Raw genomic sequence first — 18203 nt, 5'->3', positions numbered from 1 at the left:
ACCACCTTATCAGGATGGAAAAACCTCAGAGACGACAACCAAGTAACTGGAAACTCAAATTCGAATTGAGGAGAAAAAAAAAGATGAAGAATTAGAGATTCTCTGATACTGTTTTTCCCTTCGCGATACCGATACCGAGAGCTTGTACGCTTCCACTTGGTGTTGTCTGAAAAAACCCACATACAAGGCATTTGTATTATCTAGTGTGACAGATATAACTGAAAAAGAACACTAATAGATAAATATAGAAATATAGAACGATTTCCCTCTTTGAATAGCTGGTTACGTGCACTTCCAGGGTGACACCTTAACTAGCTCTGACAAATTCTACACTACCTGAAATAATTTAAGTGCAGTTTCATCTGGATAAAACTAATATCTTGGAATCGGATTGATACACAAATGCACATTAAAGCAGCATTTCACCATCGTATTGGTGTCGGAATATCTCAAAATGTTCTTCTCAAAATTATAATACTTAAAAATCGCATTGAATAGTTATATGAGGAACATAGACAGCAAAGTAGAGACAACTCTTTCAGACCTGCCGCTCAAATATAAGACTTGAAAATCCTTTTTTAGTTTTAAATATAAACTTGAACTGAATAACTGTTCCATATAACATGACCTTGATACACGTCCTCCTATGTACGCTCACATGAATGTAGATTCAGGATGTGTGTATGTTGAGAAATGAACACGTGTGAATTTTTGGACACACAGCACTGTATCTTACTCTTGACATATTTTGTTGGCTATAAACGGCTCCGTGCTGGAACAGTTATAAGTCATGAATGACAGGAGGACATCTACGGGTGGAGTGGAGGTATATGTACGATTTATTTAAAGCAAAAAAAAAGGCTATTAATCCTGCCCGTAATTCTGATGTTTGCCAAAATAAATAAAACTGAAAAAGAAGACTCAGATTCGAAGCTCGGATACAAACTTTGATTGGAATAAATGTTTGGCAGTTTGTATGCATGTCTCCTCCTTAAGGTAGCGCATAAATCACAGTTATGTATTTAGATTATTTCTAATATGTCCAACACTGTCTGAGTGTCGAATCTTGGCTCCACGGTCCATTCAGGCGGCCAAGGTGATCTCCCACACTGAAGCATTCAATTATGTCTGGCTAAACGGCTCTTGCCTGGCGTCTAGAATGACCAGCAGATTAAATAATAGGACTATCAGAGCCCTCTCTGGAGCAGATGGAAACACAACCTGATACCTGCTTAATGCCCCACCAGGCGCGTGCACGCACACACACACACGCACACACACACACAAGTGGAAGCATCGAAGCATTGAGTGTTTGTCAGTTTGTGTTTTCGCTCGTGTCTCGTCCTTTCATTTTGAAACCTGTCTGGGTGCTCGCTCTTTACCTCCGATAGAAATGCACGTGTGAAAATGAAAACTTGTTTCATAGATTCATCACTGTGAAGAGCAGCTGTGGTGGAAAATGAGCGAGACCAGGGAGACGAGGTGCGTTTTGGTGATCTGATAAACAAAGGGCCGGTCGGGGGGGGGGGGGTAACGTTTCGACCCGTAAAAATAGACAGCATCCGAAACCAAAGTCATCGGAGAGCTCGGTTAACAGATGGAGGAAGGTAGAGAGAGAGAGAGAGAGAGAGAGAGAGAGAGAGAGAGAGAGAGAGAGAGAGAGAGAGAGAAAGAGAGAGATAAAGCACTGGAGAGAAAGAGAGGGAGAGACTTTGACAGTACATTAGCAGTTTCTGTGTACTGACTAAGTGTTCAGGCTGGATCAGGTAGCGCTGCTGTGATACACTACCTGGCTCCTGTGGGTGTGTTTAGCCTTGAGAAATGTTGCAGGGGGGGAAAAAAAATGTGTTGTGTGGAGGTGAAACAAGGCCTCGGATACTGCCACTCCACACTTTACATTGTTTTGCCTGAGAATACACAAAGGCTGTCCTCCGCCCGACCCCTCGGTTTCAACCCCTCGAATATTTATAAAATCAATTTTCTTTTAAAAGCCACAGTAATGTCCGAACCTCTGAACAAGATCCTCTGCCGCCTGTTCGCTGACATTCAGGCCCCGGAGATCCAGCCGTCTACAATCAAGCTGACGTGCTTGACGTAGCAAATCAATGCCGCCGCGCCGCATTGTTGTGAAAGATACATTTTGCGAGACATTAAGCGGTGAAATATCTCCATAATGTCGCCGTAAATCAAGAGGGATCGATAAAAGAGGCTTGTTTTATGAAATATGCGACAGCCTACTCAAACTGTCGCATTCCTAAAACCACGCCGAGCGACGACGACCAACAAATCATCGCATCTACATGCGAGGGCTCAAATGACTGTAACATCGGGGGACAGCCATTACTTAGAAGGGTGTCCCTGGTGGCGCCGGTCGTTGAGCGTAAGCACCCGACCCCCACCCACCCAACCCATTGCGCAGGAAAGGAAAGTGAGTGGCGCTCCGTGGAGACCGCGGCCTCGGCCCGGTGCGTCTCCTGAGCGCCGACGTTCAGGTTGAGCTGGTTGTGTTTCCCTCTACATGGATATTGTAAACAAATCTGTGGGTTGTAGAACAGGTAATTCAATTATGCACGGCTCCGTTTTTCCGTGGAAATGTGTCCCTTCCCCTCCCCTCACCTGTTCTTCTTTTTTTTCTTCTTGAGGATTTTTTGGCTCGCTCGCTCTAACTCTTCACGTCTCCTCCCTGAACTGCAGGTTTATTGGCCCTTTTCCAAGAATCTGGAGTTCTCTCTCTCTCTCCGCGGCTCTCGGTGGTGTGAGTGTGTGGCAGTCGGGTGCCAAACTAGCCGGCTAGCTTTGGCAGTAATTAGCCACATGTGTATACCTCCTCATAGCGCTGCGGGCGAACTATAAATATCCATACATTAGCACATCGCCGAGCAGACTGCTCCCTCGGAGGTGACGCTCTTGTCCATGGATACGTTTAATCTCTGCAAGTATGCTGTATGCCACACAAGAAAGTGACGAGATGCATTGTTTCATTCATGTTCGTCCATTTATAACAAAAAAATGGAATCTTTCGATTATGTCTGTCCATTCTCTAATCTTCAGACCCCTGGTTCTCAACTACCGTTATGAAGCAATTAGCCTACTACCACATTAAGTGTATTAAACAGAGACAACCAGTGATATGTTATGCCATACCCACGCGGTCTATTTTGGACAATAGACGTTGGCTCCACAGGAAAGCTAATTAAAAGATAAAATCACCTTCTTGTCTGTCCAATTAAAGACTTCTGTCAGATTGGACCCTTGGAATAACTTCATCATGATGACATGAGAACAGCTTTGTGTGTGTGTGTGTGTGTGTGTGTGTGTGTGTGTGTGTGTGTGTGTGTGTGTATGCAAATGTTGTCGTGGAAACAACTCTTCCCTGGCAGAGTTCTATCCTTGTGTGTGTGGGCACTTTTGTTGGTGTGTGTCTCTCTGCATGGACACTACTTGTGAGCGCACGCATATGCGGGCGGCATTTTTTTGCGTGTCTCCCAGAGAGAGCGAGAGAGAGATGGAAGGGAACCAAAAAGACAGAAGGAGAGAGACGGAGCGGGGGAGCGCCAGCCTCAGCTGAAACAGAGATAGAGAGAAATGGGTTAGACGAGGCCAGCAGACGAGGAACAGGGAGAATGAATTAACTGATAAAAAAGACACAGTTAAAGGGGTGGACAGGGTTCTGGGTTTGGGTGAAGTGGTAGAAAATGCAGGGGACATAACAGAGCGAGTGGACGAGGAGAGAGGCGCGGTGTGAGAGCGATGAAAGGGGACGGCAGGTGAGGAGGAGAGAAAGAAGAGGATAATGGACGGGGGAAAAGATGAAAAACCTCCGTGTCCGCAAATGACCTTGGGCTGCTGCCGGCTGAGCTGATTGGAGATCAGAGATAATAGTGGTGAGGCTGCTGTCGCCACTCGTTGTCTGCAGGCTCACAAGCGCTTCTGTGCCCCCCCCCACCCGTGCACACGTTAACACACACTCATGAGCCTTTTCCTCCACGACGAATACATCCTTAATAAACCATACGTTTTCAATAAAAATGCTAATTATCTTTACACCGCAGCACATTCAGATTAACACTGGGTCGCGGGACGTGTGTGAGAAATGGAAAAATGGAAGGAACGAGGTGAAGGCAGAGTCAGAGCCGCTCATGTGATTACAGACGTTCAAGATACCATTGCAGATATTAATGAATATTTAGATGGTTTTTAATGAAACTAAACAGGCGCGTGGCTGTCGGTGTTATTGTTCCGCTATTGCTTCCTAATAATCGTTCACTCAGCCTCGCTAGGAGTAAATGGACAAAATAATGTTTTCCTCTGTAGCTGCAGAAGTAACCATTCAATGTCCAGCCTAAGTGGTTTCGCAAATGATCAGTCAAAGATACCGGACCGATGAAAACGTGCCGCACGTGTACAGGTTTCAATTATGGGGAAACAACCACGTAAAAAGATAGAGAGAAGATGCTTTCTTGTTGACGTTTTTGTAGGAGCCATTTTTTCGGCGAGTTGCTTCACTCCGTATTTTCCCTCCCTATTCTCACAGCTACTGAATTAGCACAAAAGACTTCTCATCTATCGCAGCGCCGCTCCAGCTAACCTTGACAGAACCTTGAGGTTTCAACAAATGTCTCGGCAACCTACTTTCACTCTGTCAAGTCCATGTGTGCGCTGAGAGATGAATGACTGCGATTTGTGGGAAAAAAACTCTCATTTCTTACCCTTGTCATAGAGATTAAAAACAGATGCCTCACAAAAAATGAAAAAAAAACCTGCGATGAGCTCAGCAACAGAGGCAGCCGCACAAATTGAATGACATTTGTTTGACATTTGGCGTGCCATTTGGTGTACTTGTTGCTGCCACACTTTTTTTCATTTGAAATCTATTAGTCTCCGGCAACCTTGAACTCTGCATGTTTTCCTTTTTGCGTCGCCGAGGTTCTGTGGGAGCCTCAGGTGAAGCCGCCTCCTCGTTGCCGGGTGTCATTAATCCCTGTCGTCTCCACCGCGATGTGTCTCTGTATTGTTTATACGTGTGTGTGACAGTATGTGTGCGTGCGTCTGTCGCACAAACACATCTGTTTAGACACACTGTCTGTTTTTCCTTTTTCTTTCCCTGAGATTTTTCTCACGAGTGAACTGCTTGCTCGTGGCGAAGCGTTACCTATCTTAACTCGGAACAGCACGAGTGACACACACGCTTGTTCACTCTTGTTTTAGGTTGAACACGATCTCCTTGCACAGATTGCTTATTTATCGGGAGTTGTGCTAAGCCGCACCAGTTACCATGCATTTTTCATGAGCCTAGGATTTAATGGTGGTGTGTGTGTGTGTGCGTGTGTTTCTGTGTGTCACATGTGTTTGTGTACGTCGTGTGGTCGGTGATGAGATTAGGCTTTAAGGTGTTAAAGAATTTATGCATGTACTGTGCAATATGTAGTGCACTTGTGCTATATATAAACATGTACCGGTCGGAAGTCTCTCTGAACACTTTCCCTTTGAGGACTCTGCCTGTCTCCTCTCCTCTCCTCTTCCTCTCCTCTCCTCTTCCTCTCCTCTCCTCTCCTCTCCTCTCCTCTCCTCTCCTCTCCTCTCCTCTCCTCTCCTCTCCTCTCCTCTCCTCTCCTCTCCTCTCCTCTCCTCTCCTCTCCTCTCCTCTTCCTCTCCTCTTCCTTGCTCTCCAGGGACCAGCTCCATTCAGCAGCTCTCTAACAGTCTTGACACACAAGGCCATGGCCTACACATAAGCGGCCTTATAGCAATGTGTCACCTCTCTATTGAAAGAGACCTCCAAAGGGCCCTTGACTTACTTGCAAGAATTTAATAATTCACTTCAAAACCATATAGGCCGACACTTATTGGAAACAAACCACTACAGCACAGACGAGTGGCATTTTTTTTATTTCACAGTAAGGAAACATACTTTTGAACACTCATAATCTGGTGTTGGAGCTGCAGGGGGCTCACACGGCTCTGCTCTCTCCCTCACCTGATGATAGCACCGCGGGGGGCACTCTGGGCTCTTCTTCACCTGACACCAAAGCCGCGGGGCACACAGTGGTGTCCCTCTCATCTAATGCTGACACTACTGGGTTGTTTCCCCTCATTCGTCTTGTAGCCTTCCTGTTGATCACAGTCTACACAATCAGATACACCAGTGATTCAGCATCGTCAGTCTTGCTATTGGCTTTTGAATCTGCGGCGACAGCCTATGTGCGGCCGAAAAGGGGTCATTTGGTACTGGGCCGCACAGAAAGAATAAACAACTTACATTATTTCCTTTTTATTTACTATCTGATCCTGAACAGTGTTTTGAAAAATGACCGGATCCTCTCCGTTATGACTCATGCTTTACGGATGTCAAGACGCTTGTTTGGTCACGTGACTTTTTCGCTGAACACAAACCCACACGGTATTTGTTGAACCCATTTGTCAACAAACCAGGTAAATCCAGCATGTTTGTGCAAAAAGGAGATCAGCTGCTGCAGATCGCAAATGACGGCGGCCCTAAAATTATGTTTGAGAAAACAACTCTGCCGGTGTCCTGGATTAAAGTCACGGCAGAACACCCTGAGATCGCCACAACAGCACTAAAAACTCTGTTGCCATTTCTGACATCATATCTGTTGTGACATCGGTGAATTTTTTTTGAATTAACAATTTAATTTTTTATTTTAAATAACAAAACAACCTCTCCAAAGCGTGTGTAATGGAGCTTTGGTATCCGTCCGTCTTGCTGGTAACTTCCCACGCAATAATTAATTTGAGGCCGCTTATTAACAATTCGTTAATTTCGTTAAATAAAAAAAAACTGCCGATGTCACCAGAGGCCGTAGCCTACCAGAGGGCCTCCGTAGTGAGGCTCCGTAGCCACACCTTAAAGGCCGGTCCGTGAGAATATTGTCTGACATCCAACCGGTCCGTAGCGCAAAAAAGGTTGGGGACCACTGTCCTAGACGACATTACCAGCTCACCATTGTTGAAATTTCTTCTTTGTGTCTCATGGTAATCTCACCTGCACTGAAGACTCCGTCGTTTTTCATATGTGAGTCTAACATCGACTGTAAATGACTGTTTAAATTTAAATGGTTTAATGGAGAACTAACATCAACACAATAAACAGTGCATCTGTTCGTATGAAGCTGTCTAAACTAGGCTACAGCAAACATAGAGCCAACCTGTTAACTCTGACAGTGTCTCCTTCACGGCTGATCGGATTGACCTTTACGACTTACACCTTTAATACTGTAGATATGGTGGCAAAGCCCATTTGGACTGTAGGGACTGGGGGAGGATACACTTTACAGCCCAGTATGGCGTTTGTTGTTACTTGAGGGAATTTTTTAAAGCCAGCTGATACAAATCATTTATTAAATGCAGAGAAAGGTTAGGCTTCTTCCTAATTCAGTTTTTTTTAATTAAGGGAATTGTTGAGCCATCGGTAATGCTGAAAAACCACATAATGCGTTTAAGATGAAGTCTGAAAATCTACCTTGATTGATGCAAACCAATCCTTGCACATATTTTTATGGGAGTGTAGGGCCCCACTTTAGTTCCTGAAACGGGCCCCCAGATGCTTCAGGCCGCCTGTGGGCCTGCAGGATTAGGTTTCTGCCGTGTTCACATTCCACTTATTCCCCCAGGGAGCAAGGTGGAATGGAATTCATCTGTTTGAGATGCTCTAAGCAAGTGTGCACACTTCAGTGGGAGGCGACATGAGCAACCCACCTCTGAAGCTCTGAGGATAACGCTTTGAATATAAGAGAGCAGGATTTTTTGATGTTTTGGTTGAAGAGAACCAGTGCATTCAGAATGCCTCCACTTCAATACACACACACACACACACACACACACACACACACACACACACACAGATGTTTGTACACTACCACACACAAGTAGGTGACACACACAAAGCATTAGCTCACCCACTGTGCATCAGGAAGCATTATAATGTGGCAGGTTTGGCTGCTCTACTGAAATGCAGACCCAGTAATCAAATCGTTTTGTGCTTTTCATCACTCCGTTGCTTTTAGCAAACATTAAAGAACTCATTATATCAGGTCATTTTCTATTGCTGTATTTTGTGTTCTGCACTCAGAATAGGGACCACCACGGATACTATGAATACGAGTGTGCTGTTTCATGTGGTCCTGTGGTCTTGTGCTTTGGCTCCCGGTGCCCGTCTCCCTCTGTCTCTGTCTGCACGGGCACGTTGGTGTCGGTTCCCCCATGTGTCTCCATGTGTGACATATGCGAGATGCATTACTGTCAGATCGCCTCCCCGGTGCAGCGCAGTCTCCTCAGACGCTTACGTAATGTTATTACCAATCGCACATGGAGAGCATCCTGGCACTCTCACATGGTTAGGATGAAATATGAGAACGATTATGGAGATCTGAGATTGTATTATCACGATTTCCTTATTATTGCATCATTAATCTATTTTTGTCTTTTGTCTCCATCTCTCCCTCTTTCACGCTTTCCTCTTCAAATGTTTCGCCCGTGGCTCGTGCAGAAGTGGAACAAAAAGGTGAGTCGGAAACGTGCAGGCCCTCTCGCTCACACACATGTACACATGCTCAAAATCCGGGGCTGGGCCTCACTTTTTTGATGCCAGTGCCTGAAGCGCTTTGTACCTCGTGGCAGAATGACATCTCTTTCAAAGTCGCTGCAGCTATATTAAGAGAGCTTGATCTCAGCATATAGAGGCAATTTAGAAACACTGGTTCACACTCTAGGCCCATATTATTCCACGGTATCGTGTAGAATGTCACTTAACAAACTCTCCACGGGTGGAGCACACTTTTTTATGATGGGCCTATGAACAGAGAATTGCATTGACATTTAATATTTCAAATGATGTGAAAATTATGCCGCCGCTTTGAATAGCCAATGAAAATTCAATCAATATTCCCAGGCCTCCGCGTGGGATCAGGAATTATATTACTGAGAAGAATGGGAGAACCACAATGCACATCTGGCGTGTTTGTGTGTGTCTGCCGTGTGTGCGTGCATATATGTGACAGCATTCCAGTTAAATTACAAAGGTCCCTACAACTCTGGTCGCACTGGCTTCCCAGAATTTACTACATCTCCCACATCACTCATAAAACATAACCCCAGTATTCCAGGATGGGAATACCAAGCACGGAGTGGGGAATGAATTACTGTAACAATTGCAGAAACAGCAGGCTATAAAAGACATGTTTGGTTCTACAGTTGGTCGATCCTGACAGAAATAGAAAGGAGAGAAAGGAGGAGAGAGCTAATGAGGAGCCAGGGAGGGAGGGAGGGAGAAATGGGAATTGAGGGAAAGGGGGGAAGTAGAACAAAATGTGCCATTTTCTCATTTTCTCTTAGCTGTGAGAGCAGGGTATTATCTGTTGAATAGGAGGTCTGCTGTTGTTGCTGTGCTTAAGAATGACAGTGACTACACAACAGCCAAACCACAACACAGCAAGCTTATCATCAGCGGTGGTTACGGCTAAGTTCAAACACACTGCAACCTTAATGAAAAGAGGGATTCATTTCACATGCACTCTCAGGAAATTGTTGGCCCTGTTAGGACCTGGTATTACTGTAACATCTGTCTTGAGAGATCCAATCATGAATAAACAGCATTAAGTGAGTCACTTGAACCAATTGGGATAGGTTATTTTAACCGGTATGATTTTAAAGATATGTCAGATGATAGAAGAAGGCGAGTGGCATCTAGAGGGGCCAATAGTAGCAATGCGTACAGCTGTTACGGAGGATTCTTCTCATTTATTTAAAGTATCAATCATCTAGTTATCAGTGTTGATATTGTGGTGGTGCCTAAAAAACAAATGAATGTGCGGACATTGAGAAGCGTCAGAACCAATTTAAACTGTAGCGAGTCAGAGATGTTAGCTAGGCAGTTCTTCAATTGTGCCTCAGGTCTCATTTGTGTTCACATTGCAAAAATAACGAGGTCACACTCAACCTTTCAAATGTGGTTTGAGTGATCGGAGCTCACAACCACAACTGCATTAACACTTCTACTCTAATGTATTCATATTCTTTGTTCCTCAGTATTTCTGTGTCCTGGCATTCTGCGAGGGGTGTACCAAAGCGAACATCTCTTCGAGTCCGACCACCAGTCCGGTGCGTGGTGCAAAGACCCGTTACAGGCCTCAGACAAGATCTACTACATGCCCTGGACACCATACCGCACAGACACGCTGACAGAGTACTCGTCGAAAGAGGACTTCATCGCAGGCCGTCCCACCACCACCTACAAACTCCCACATCGCGTGGACGGGACTGGCTTCGTGGTGTACGATGGCGCGCTCTTCTTCAACAAGGAGCGCACACGTAACATTGTAAAGTTTGACTTGCGTACGCGCATCAAGAGCGGTGAGGCTATAATCGCCAATGCCAACTACCACGACACCTCGCCCTACCGCTGGGGCGGCAAGTCGGACATCGACCTCGCCGTGGACGAGAACGGACTGTGGGTCATCTACGCAACGGAGCAGAACAACGGGCGCATCGTGGTGAGCCAGCTCAACCCCTACACGCTGCGTATCGAAGGCTCCTGGGACACCACCTACGACAAACGCTCCGCCTCCAACGCCTTCATGATCTGCGGAGTCCTGTACGTCGTCAAGACCGTCTACGAAGACGACGACAACGAGGGGACCGGGAACAAGATAGACTACATGTACAACACCGACAAGAGCAAGGAGATGACCGTTAACATACCCTTTCCCAACTCCTACCAGTACATTGCTGCAGTGGATTACAACCCGAGAGACAACCTGCTGTACGTGTGGAATAACTACCATGTGGTCAAGTACTCGCTGGACTTCGGCAACAACGGTAAGTCCCTCCTCTTCCTCCTCCTCCTCCCCATGCCCTTCTTAATGTCTTTTTCCACATTCGTTTTTCCCCCAAAACTGGACAGTCAGTATGATCCTTTTTTACAAATTTTTTATCGTCACATGAAATGCCCTGGCATATTTGTGATGCTTTTAATAATTCTATTAATGATAAATGCTTTTTGTTGTGACATAAGGGATACTTACAGCCCCTAATCTCCATCTAATAAATAATTCTGCTAAATGACTTAAAAAGGAACAAAAGGAAAAAGCACCATCTGTGCTGTCACCGTTCACAAATGTGACTACTCCCGCACCGCCTCACCCCCCCTCATGGTTTCTGCATGTTTTTCAGACATCAAGAAAACAGGATGACTTTAAGAGCTGGTCGTGGATATAGCCTTGTCTGTGAAATTACAGATGTCAGCGGAGATGCTATTTGCGGAAATTGTTCAGCTTTTCTAGACAAGCAAAAGGATAATTCACAAAGACGTCATACAGACTACCTTGATCTCTACCTCTATCTGATGTTATGCTGAGTCTTACTGTAAATGCCTCTTGCATTTTACTGTACCACTTGCCAGCCTTCTCTTTAGTTTCCCCCAGCTGGATAACAGATGATAAAACATTCCTCCACAATGGAGCCGAGAGTCTTCGGGGAGGAAGAGGAGCTGAAAGCACTTTCATAGAGGATATCCAAATAAGAGGACAATCTGAAGATGCTTGTGTTTGACAGCTTTTTTTGTGTCTTATTTTAAAACAAGAATTAAATAGCTCAAAATACAATGTAATAAACATAAAATGTAATACAACTATACATACCCCCTCAGTAAATGATACATAATAAAGAACGAGAAGAAACTGTCAAGTACTCAAATATAATAGAATGAAGAATAAGCCTATAAACAAGCGATGACATATATAATATGTACAGGAGACAAGTGTGCAGAGTGGCAGTAGTTGTCTGCATTTAAATATAATGTAACAAACAGACTAACCTGCGATAATTATGTAATTGGTGGATGAAAACTGTAAAAAATGTAAAAAGAGTCAAATTAATTTATGTACTGTGAAAAGAGCTGCTTGTGGTAGTGAACCCCCATGGAACTAGAAAAATCAAGATTCAAAACTTTATTGTCCAATGTCCAATGCAGGCACAAATGGAAGTTTCATGTCTTTCACTGGTGTAAGGCACACACAATTATACAATAGATCACACAAGAAGACACAATACATAACCCAGAGTAAGATTTCTGAAAAATACTTAATACTGCAGATTACAGGAAGGATGCGTGTGGGTGTGCATTCCTCGTGCAAGGCCCAACACTTAGGCCCACAAATTATCCCCTGGCAAATTGGTGAAGACACTCTAAAGAAAGTCAAATCCAAAACAAAACTAGATCTTCCCCTTTGTCCAGATCCAGCTTTCTTGTTTCATATTACACCTTTCCATCAATTTTCATAGAAATGTATTCAGTAAATGTTGTCATAATCCGGCTGACAAACAAACAAACCAACGAACCTGTGATACTTCTGTCTTTGTCGGAGATAATTATCACTTAACTCCAACTAACTTTCCTGGTTTGGTTCATTCGTACAGATTAACTTTAGAGATTTAAAACTAACACTAAGGAGGCGGAGATGAAAACAAAGCTAAAAGGAGATTGAACATTGTTCTGGCGTTCATATACTGTAAGTGATAACATGTCAAAATGGCATAAATTTATGATCTTGTTGTTCTAACTTAAGCTAGCTATGAAATCATTTGAGCAACACCACAACAATTGCGACCATCTCTATATTGGGTTGGTAGCAGAAATCGAACAGAAGCCAAAACTTTCCACATGAAAAGACGAGACATTAGGATGAACTGACAGTGACATGAAACTGTTGGGGTCATGAATCCTGGTGCCGGGTGTTGCCGCGTCAGTACCAAACCACCGTCTGTCCCAGAATGACTCTCGTCCAACTCCGGGGTAAAGTCCGCCCTCCTCCTCATTCCCTCCTTTGGATGAAAGGGCTTAGGCCCCTAGAGCCTGAAGGGCTATTTGCCCAGCATAATTGCCTTTCAGCACCTTTCTATGGAGTGGTCAAGGCAGTCTGGCTTCGTGTCTTATTAAATGATGTCTGAATCAACGCATGCTCTTACATGCAGTTAGTAGGCAGTACAAGGAATTATAGAGTGAGGCGGCCTTAAACTTGGTTTCTACCGATCAGTGTGTGTGTGTGTGTGCATGTGTGTGTGTGTCTGTGTGTGTGTGAAAGGAGATCATGCTGTAAAAAAAGTTATACTGTGAGTTAATGCATGCATAACAATGCCCACGCCTATAAGCTACTGTGGTGTGTGTAATTACAGTGTGAGTTTGTGTTTCTCTATTCATGAGCTTATTGGTGTACACACTTTAGAGTGTGATCACTCTCATAATGGAGCTCTGGGCGTCTCGGGAGGCTTTAAAGATGAGATCAATTGGGATTCAATGTGGACAATGACCTCCAGTGCACAGCATCAAGCCAGACTGCTGACCAGTCAGAGATAAACACATACAATCAATGCTGCCTCTCTCCTTACGCTGCTTCCTCGCCCCGGTCCTTCCACTCAATGAAGACAAGGAATAAATTAACTTCCTCAACTGCATGATTCTCCCATTCGTAGGAAAATGGGGTGATGAGTCGATTCATTGAAGTTTGATTTTGTCGCTGAAGCTGGACCCGATTTTCGGCACCATCTTTCTTTCCAAACACACAGATGTGTTTTTCTGTTTGGATTAACTGAGTATATTTAGCAGTGGTCAAACAGTCCTGTTTAGTTTTTTTGTTTTTCCTTTTCTTTTCTTTCACCAGTTCAGGAAACAGGCCAAGGAAAGGGGCCATCTGAGGGTTTCCACTCATTACTGATGTGGCTTAATGCTCGCCCTGCTTTTGTTTCAGCTCATGTGGACTTCTTAAAGGCATAAAATGAGACAGGAAATGGGCCGTGGAGTCAGAGAAGGCCGAGGTAGGGTACGGAGCACTGTGTATAATTGGAGTAGAGCAGCGAGAGCTCCATTACTGCGTTGTGTCTGTCCAGCTGGGAAAGTGCAGGCAGCTCATTGGTCGGTTCAGGGGAGGTCACTGTGGGTCATCTGCAGTCTTCTGACAAGACGGTTTATATTTTAGGACACGTGTCGGAATGTGACAGTTATTTCAGCACACTCCAATCTGTGAAAAAACATGCATGCAGACCATTTACTATATAGTATAATATACATTATAGGGGAGATTATCAAACCTGAATCTGAAGTACTGAAGAGTTGAGATCTTGATGAGACATTTTACAAGTTATAACTTTTCCAATTCTGTACTAAATATACCAATTCAGATGTGATATTGGTGCTAGACTTGATTAGAGATGCGTGAGAAATTTCCCTGATTTTTCAAAATAAATGAAAAATTGGAACATACTAAGTAAACCAGCAGTAAAAAAAATCGTTTATGTATTATATCCCAAAGTTTGACACAGGACTCATTGTATTAACGCTTCACGGTGGGAAAGCCCAGCATCATAACATGATCATAACAACGATCACGATTTAATGTTCTCACTATATCGGCTTTCCTGCTTGCGTGCACTGCAATGTTTATGAGAACTAAAGAGCAACTCCACACACCAGGCTCAGCAGCTGCCTGTGCCTCGTCTTTCCAGTCGCTTTTTGACGTTTGATTTAACATGATCTGATTATTTAATGCTTGTGCTTGAGGATTTCAACAAAATTTGATTGGCTGCTGCCTGAGCTGCTGAAAAATGTAGCTGTGATCACCTTTGACCCTTCGCAGCGCAGGTAAAGCAACACGGTGGAGGCACAAGGCAGTTTGGCTATGCATGGCATGACCCCATTTAAAGTGATTGAATAGTGTTTCTGTTGAAGCTTCTAGTGTAAGTTATAGTAACAAGTATCATATTGACCATATTATTGAAAAATGTCAAGTTGTAGCACAACCCAATGTATCACATGAGGTTTCCTGTGAGCATGAAACAAATTAAATCAAGCTCTAGTTCATCTTAGGCAAACAGATGATATAAAGATTTCCTCCCTTGTATTCCATCACGCTGTCGATGCAGCACGTGGCAGAGAATGATCTTATTGATTAATGCATTTTTTTTTTCCATCGGTACTTAAGATGGAAGTGATGTGCCTGTGTACATTTATTGTTTCACATGTCTTCCTTGCGTTTCTTCATTGTTTGTTGAATCCCCATTCTTTCTCTACGTCTCTCACAATGGCAGGAATCTCAATATTTCCCCTTCTCGTATATCTTCCCCCTTTACATCGTGTTTCTCCCTGTTTTTCTGCGCGTCGTCCTTATCTCCTGTTTAATCTGCCATCCTGTCTCTGCTCTCAGCCCCTCACCGCATCACACAGGCCTATTTAATCGGATGTATATACTGTATTATAGAGGCCTGGTGCATGCCTTCATAAAGAGAGAGTCAAAGTCCCTTGTCTCTGTCTGCGTCACCCTTTCGTCCCATTGCGCTCTCCCCAAACACTCACTCACTCTCTACTGTTTATGGAGTTGTTTCATCACGTCTTCTTACATGCATATTATAGATGCCTGCCCTACGCAAGCGGCATGGCTCCGATGAAACATTTGAATAATTTATCACCTCCAGTCTGCTTTGCCACACTTTAGAAAGTTTTTCCCACCAAGTCGCAAAATTATTCATGTTATCTGCATCTTTGGGAAGGGAGGGGCAAAATGGCCAAACTGAGAAGATCACATCCCATAAACGCTGCTTTTCATATCAGTGCTTCACTCGTTTCCTCTCTGTTTTCACTTTCCCTTGCTTACTCACATCTCACATGCTCAGAGTTGTACAGGTATGTTCCAGTGCTGCTTCACTTTAGCCATTCAAGGTGACGATCTATTTTAGTTCTTTAGTTAAGGTGAGACGATCAGATATGAAAATATTCGACAGGATAGAGGATCCCTAGAGGCGTATTTTAAAGGCTGAGGTTCCGAAATCCTACACAGCCGGTACCTACCGGACTGGATCACAATGCAGATATCGGTTCCCAATTTAATTGCCTGGAATAGTTGTCCTGGCAGGCAAGATCAATACTAGTTAACATTACACTTAACTCTCTTGCGATATTCTCTACGTGGCTCTGGAAGAAGGTAACGATAGCCTATAGTTAGCTCAAACTCAAGTCGACACAACAAAACGACTGAAGCTTAATGGTAGAAAGTGCGGTTGTACTTCACATGAATGATTCTGACACCGGGAAGTGCAGGAAATGTTTGAAGGAACAAGACAAACTAAATGAAGCACCTAGCGACCCACGGGGCAAATTTTAAAGGAGACAGAGGATCCGTGTTTGACTTCTAGCGTGACCCAATGACCAACACATCGGCCGGCAGTGAGGAGACAATTGATGATGAGTTTTTAAGTATTTTGCTGTATTATGGAACAAAACCGCTAAAAGCTGCAATCAAATATTGAAAGTATCTTAATCCTCATTGTCTTCTAATCTATTAAATACGCAGTTACACTGAGACCTGACCTCTGCTTGTCACTCTGTCAGTTTACGGAAATTTAAAGCTTCACCCTTTGAACTCTTAATGGCCAGAATCACAAAATTCCATTTCCTGGGGAAGTCAAGCATGGAGCCATCTATTGTCTTTAACTCCTCTCTGAGATTTTACTCCATCCTCCCCCTCGACTCCCTCTCCGCTCCCTCGCCTTGGCACCAGATTGCAATCAAGCGGCAGGAGGCTAAGATGTGCAGGAAAAACGTTTGCTGCAACATTTCCCAAATCGGAGAGAAAAACAAAGTTAATGGTTAAAGTGGAGCCCCCTCTTTCACCAGGTCACTGATTAGACAGACCCTCAGCACATTCCTGGCTTTTACACTGAGATGTTGTGTGTGTGTGGTTGTGTTTGTGAGGGTGCATTGTGTGTGTGTGTGTGTGTGAAAGCCTTGAGCTGCTTGCGCCACTTGAGATGATTTAGCTCTGGCAGGATTGATTGCGGGGTTGCTTAGTATGTTCTTATGATTGTTTACAAAGTGGGAATCAAAATTCGGTATTCTCCCAATTGTGGGATAGCATGTCAAAAAAATAACAAAAGAACAATTAGAATCAGTTCGGCTCGTACGCCTGTGTGTCTTGGATCTCGTTACCTCCAACAAGGAGATTGATTACGCAAAATCTACTGGACTGATTACCATTAAACTTGGTGGAGGGATGGGTCAGGAAAGGACGCATACAATGTTTATACAGATCCAGATCAGGCTGTGGATCCAGGATTTTTTTTTTTTTATATTGCGAGATCAGGCATTTTTCAACATTTTCGTTGATTTGTCAGAGAATAATTCATGGAGCTGATAAAGAAAACCAGGCGGGTTTGGTCTGACATTTATGAGTGTTTATTTATAAATGTGGTTTCATAAGCGGACAGTTGGGCCTTGGCGAAGATATGCTTTCTCCTGAGTGACATTTAGGCTCTAAAATAAAATGTCAGTGGAAAGCACTGTCGACTACGAGCAAGAAAGATTTTAGTTTGAATCCCAGTTCAGCTAGGGTTTTTCTGTGTGGAGTTTGCATGTTCTCCTCGTGTCTGGGTGGTTCCTCCACAGGTAGTCCGGCCAAGACATGCAGCTTAGGTTCAGTGGGGAGTCTGAATTGATGGTAGGTGTGAACGGTTGTTTGTCTCTCTACGTTGGCCCTGTGATACGCTGGCGACCTGTCAGGGGAGAACCCCACCTCTCACCCAATGTCAGCTGGGAATAAGGCTCTAGCTCCCCTGCTGTAAACGGTAAGCAATATAGATAATGGATGGACGTAAACTGTGGCACCACAATCCTCCAAGTGGTTTTATACAAGGCAACATGAATACGTAGCATCCTTCACACCTTAGTCGACACTCGTCTTTCCTCTTTTTCCACCCACATCCATCCCTGCTCTCCAGACCTGCTCCCTCCCTACCTATGTCCCTCCCTCCCAAATAGATTACGACACAGCCGTCTCCCAGCAGAGACTGAACTCTGCTTCACACAGTCTGGCGCACCTGTTCCTTACCTGCAGTGTGTCCCTATCGATTGGATCGCCCCAGCCGGGCCCTCTGCTTGCATTTGGCCTCAGAACTGCTTCGCCTCTGCCAAACAGCAGATGCCAAATTAAGCTGGCCCAGCGAGGAGAACAGGATGGAGGGGGAAACCCACGGCCTCGCAGGAAGTAAATACAGACGAGAGTGGCGAGCAGAGAGTTCCGCCGTGGCTGTGGTCTTTTCAGATTTTGTAGTTTTTGAATATAAAACATTCACAGGAGGCAAAACAGAGTTGATACAATCTTAATCTCTAAATGATGGGCCATTATGATAAATTATGGGGAACA

At 44.3% G+C, this 18203-nt stretch overlaps 1 protein-coding gene across 1 annotated transcript in view; it reads left to right on the top strand.

Annotated features, from left to right (window-relative positions):
* Positions 1-18203, top strand: part of adgrl3.1 (adhesion G protein-coupled receptor L3.1) — a 98467-nt gene that overhangs the window by 27745 nt on the left and 52519 nt on the right. The window contains exons 4-5 of the mRNA XM_061084795.1: positions 8507-8521; positions 10045-10833. Of these exons, the coding sequence (XP_060940778.1) occupies positions 8507-8521; positions 10045-10833 (804 nt within the window). The remainder of the gene's footprint in view (positions 1-8506; positions 8522-10044; positions 10834-18203) is intronic.

This window comes from Limanda limanda, chromosome 2 (assembly GCF_963576545.1).
Source record: "Limanda limanda chromosome 2, fLimLim1.1, whole genome shotgun sequence".
Classification (NCBI taxonomy): domain Eukaryota; kingdom Metazoa; phylum Chordata; class Actinopteri; order Pleuronectiformes; family Pleuronectidae; genus Limanda; species Limanda limanda.
This window is presented reverse-complemented; position numbering and strand designations above follow the sequence as displayed.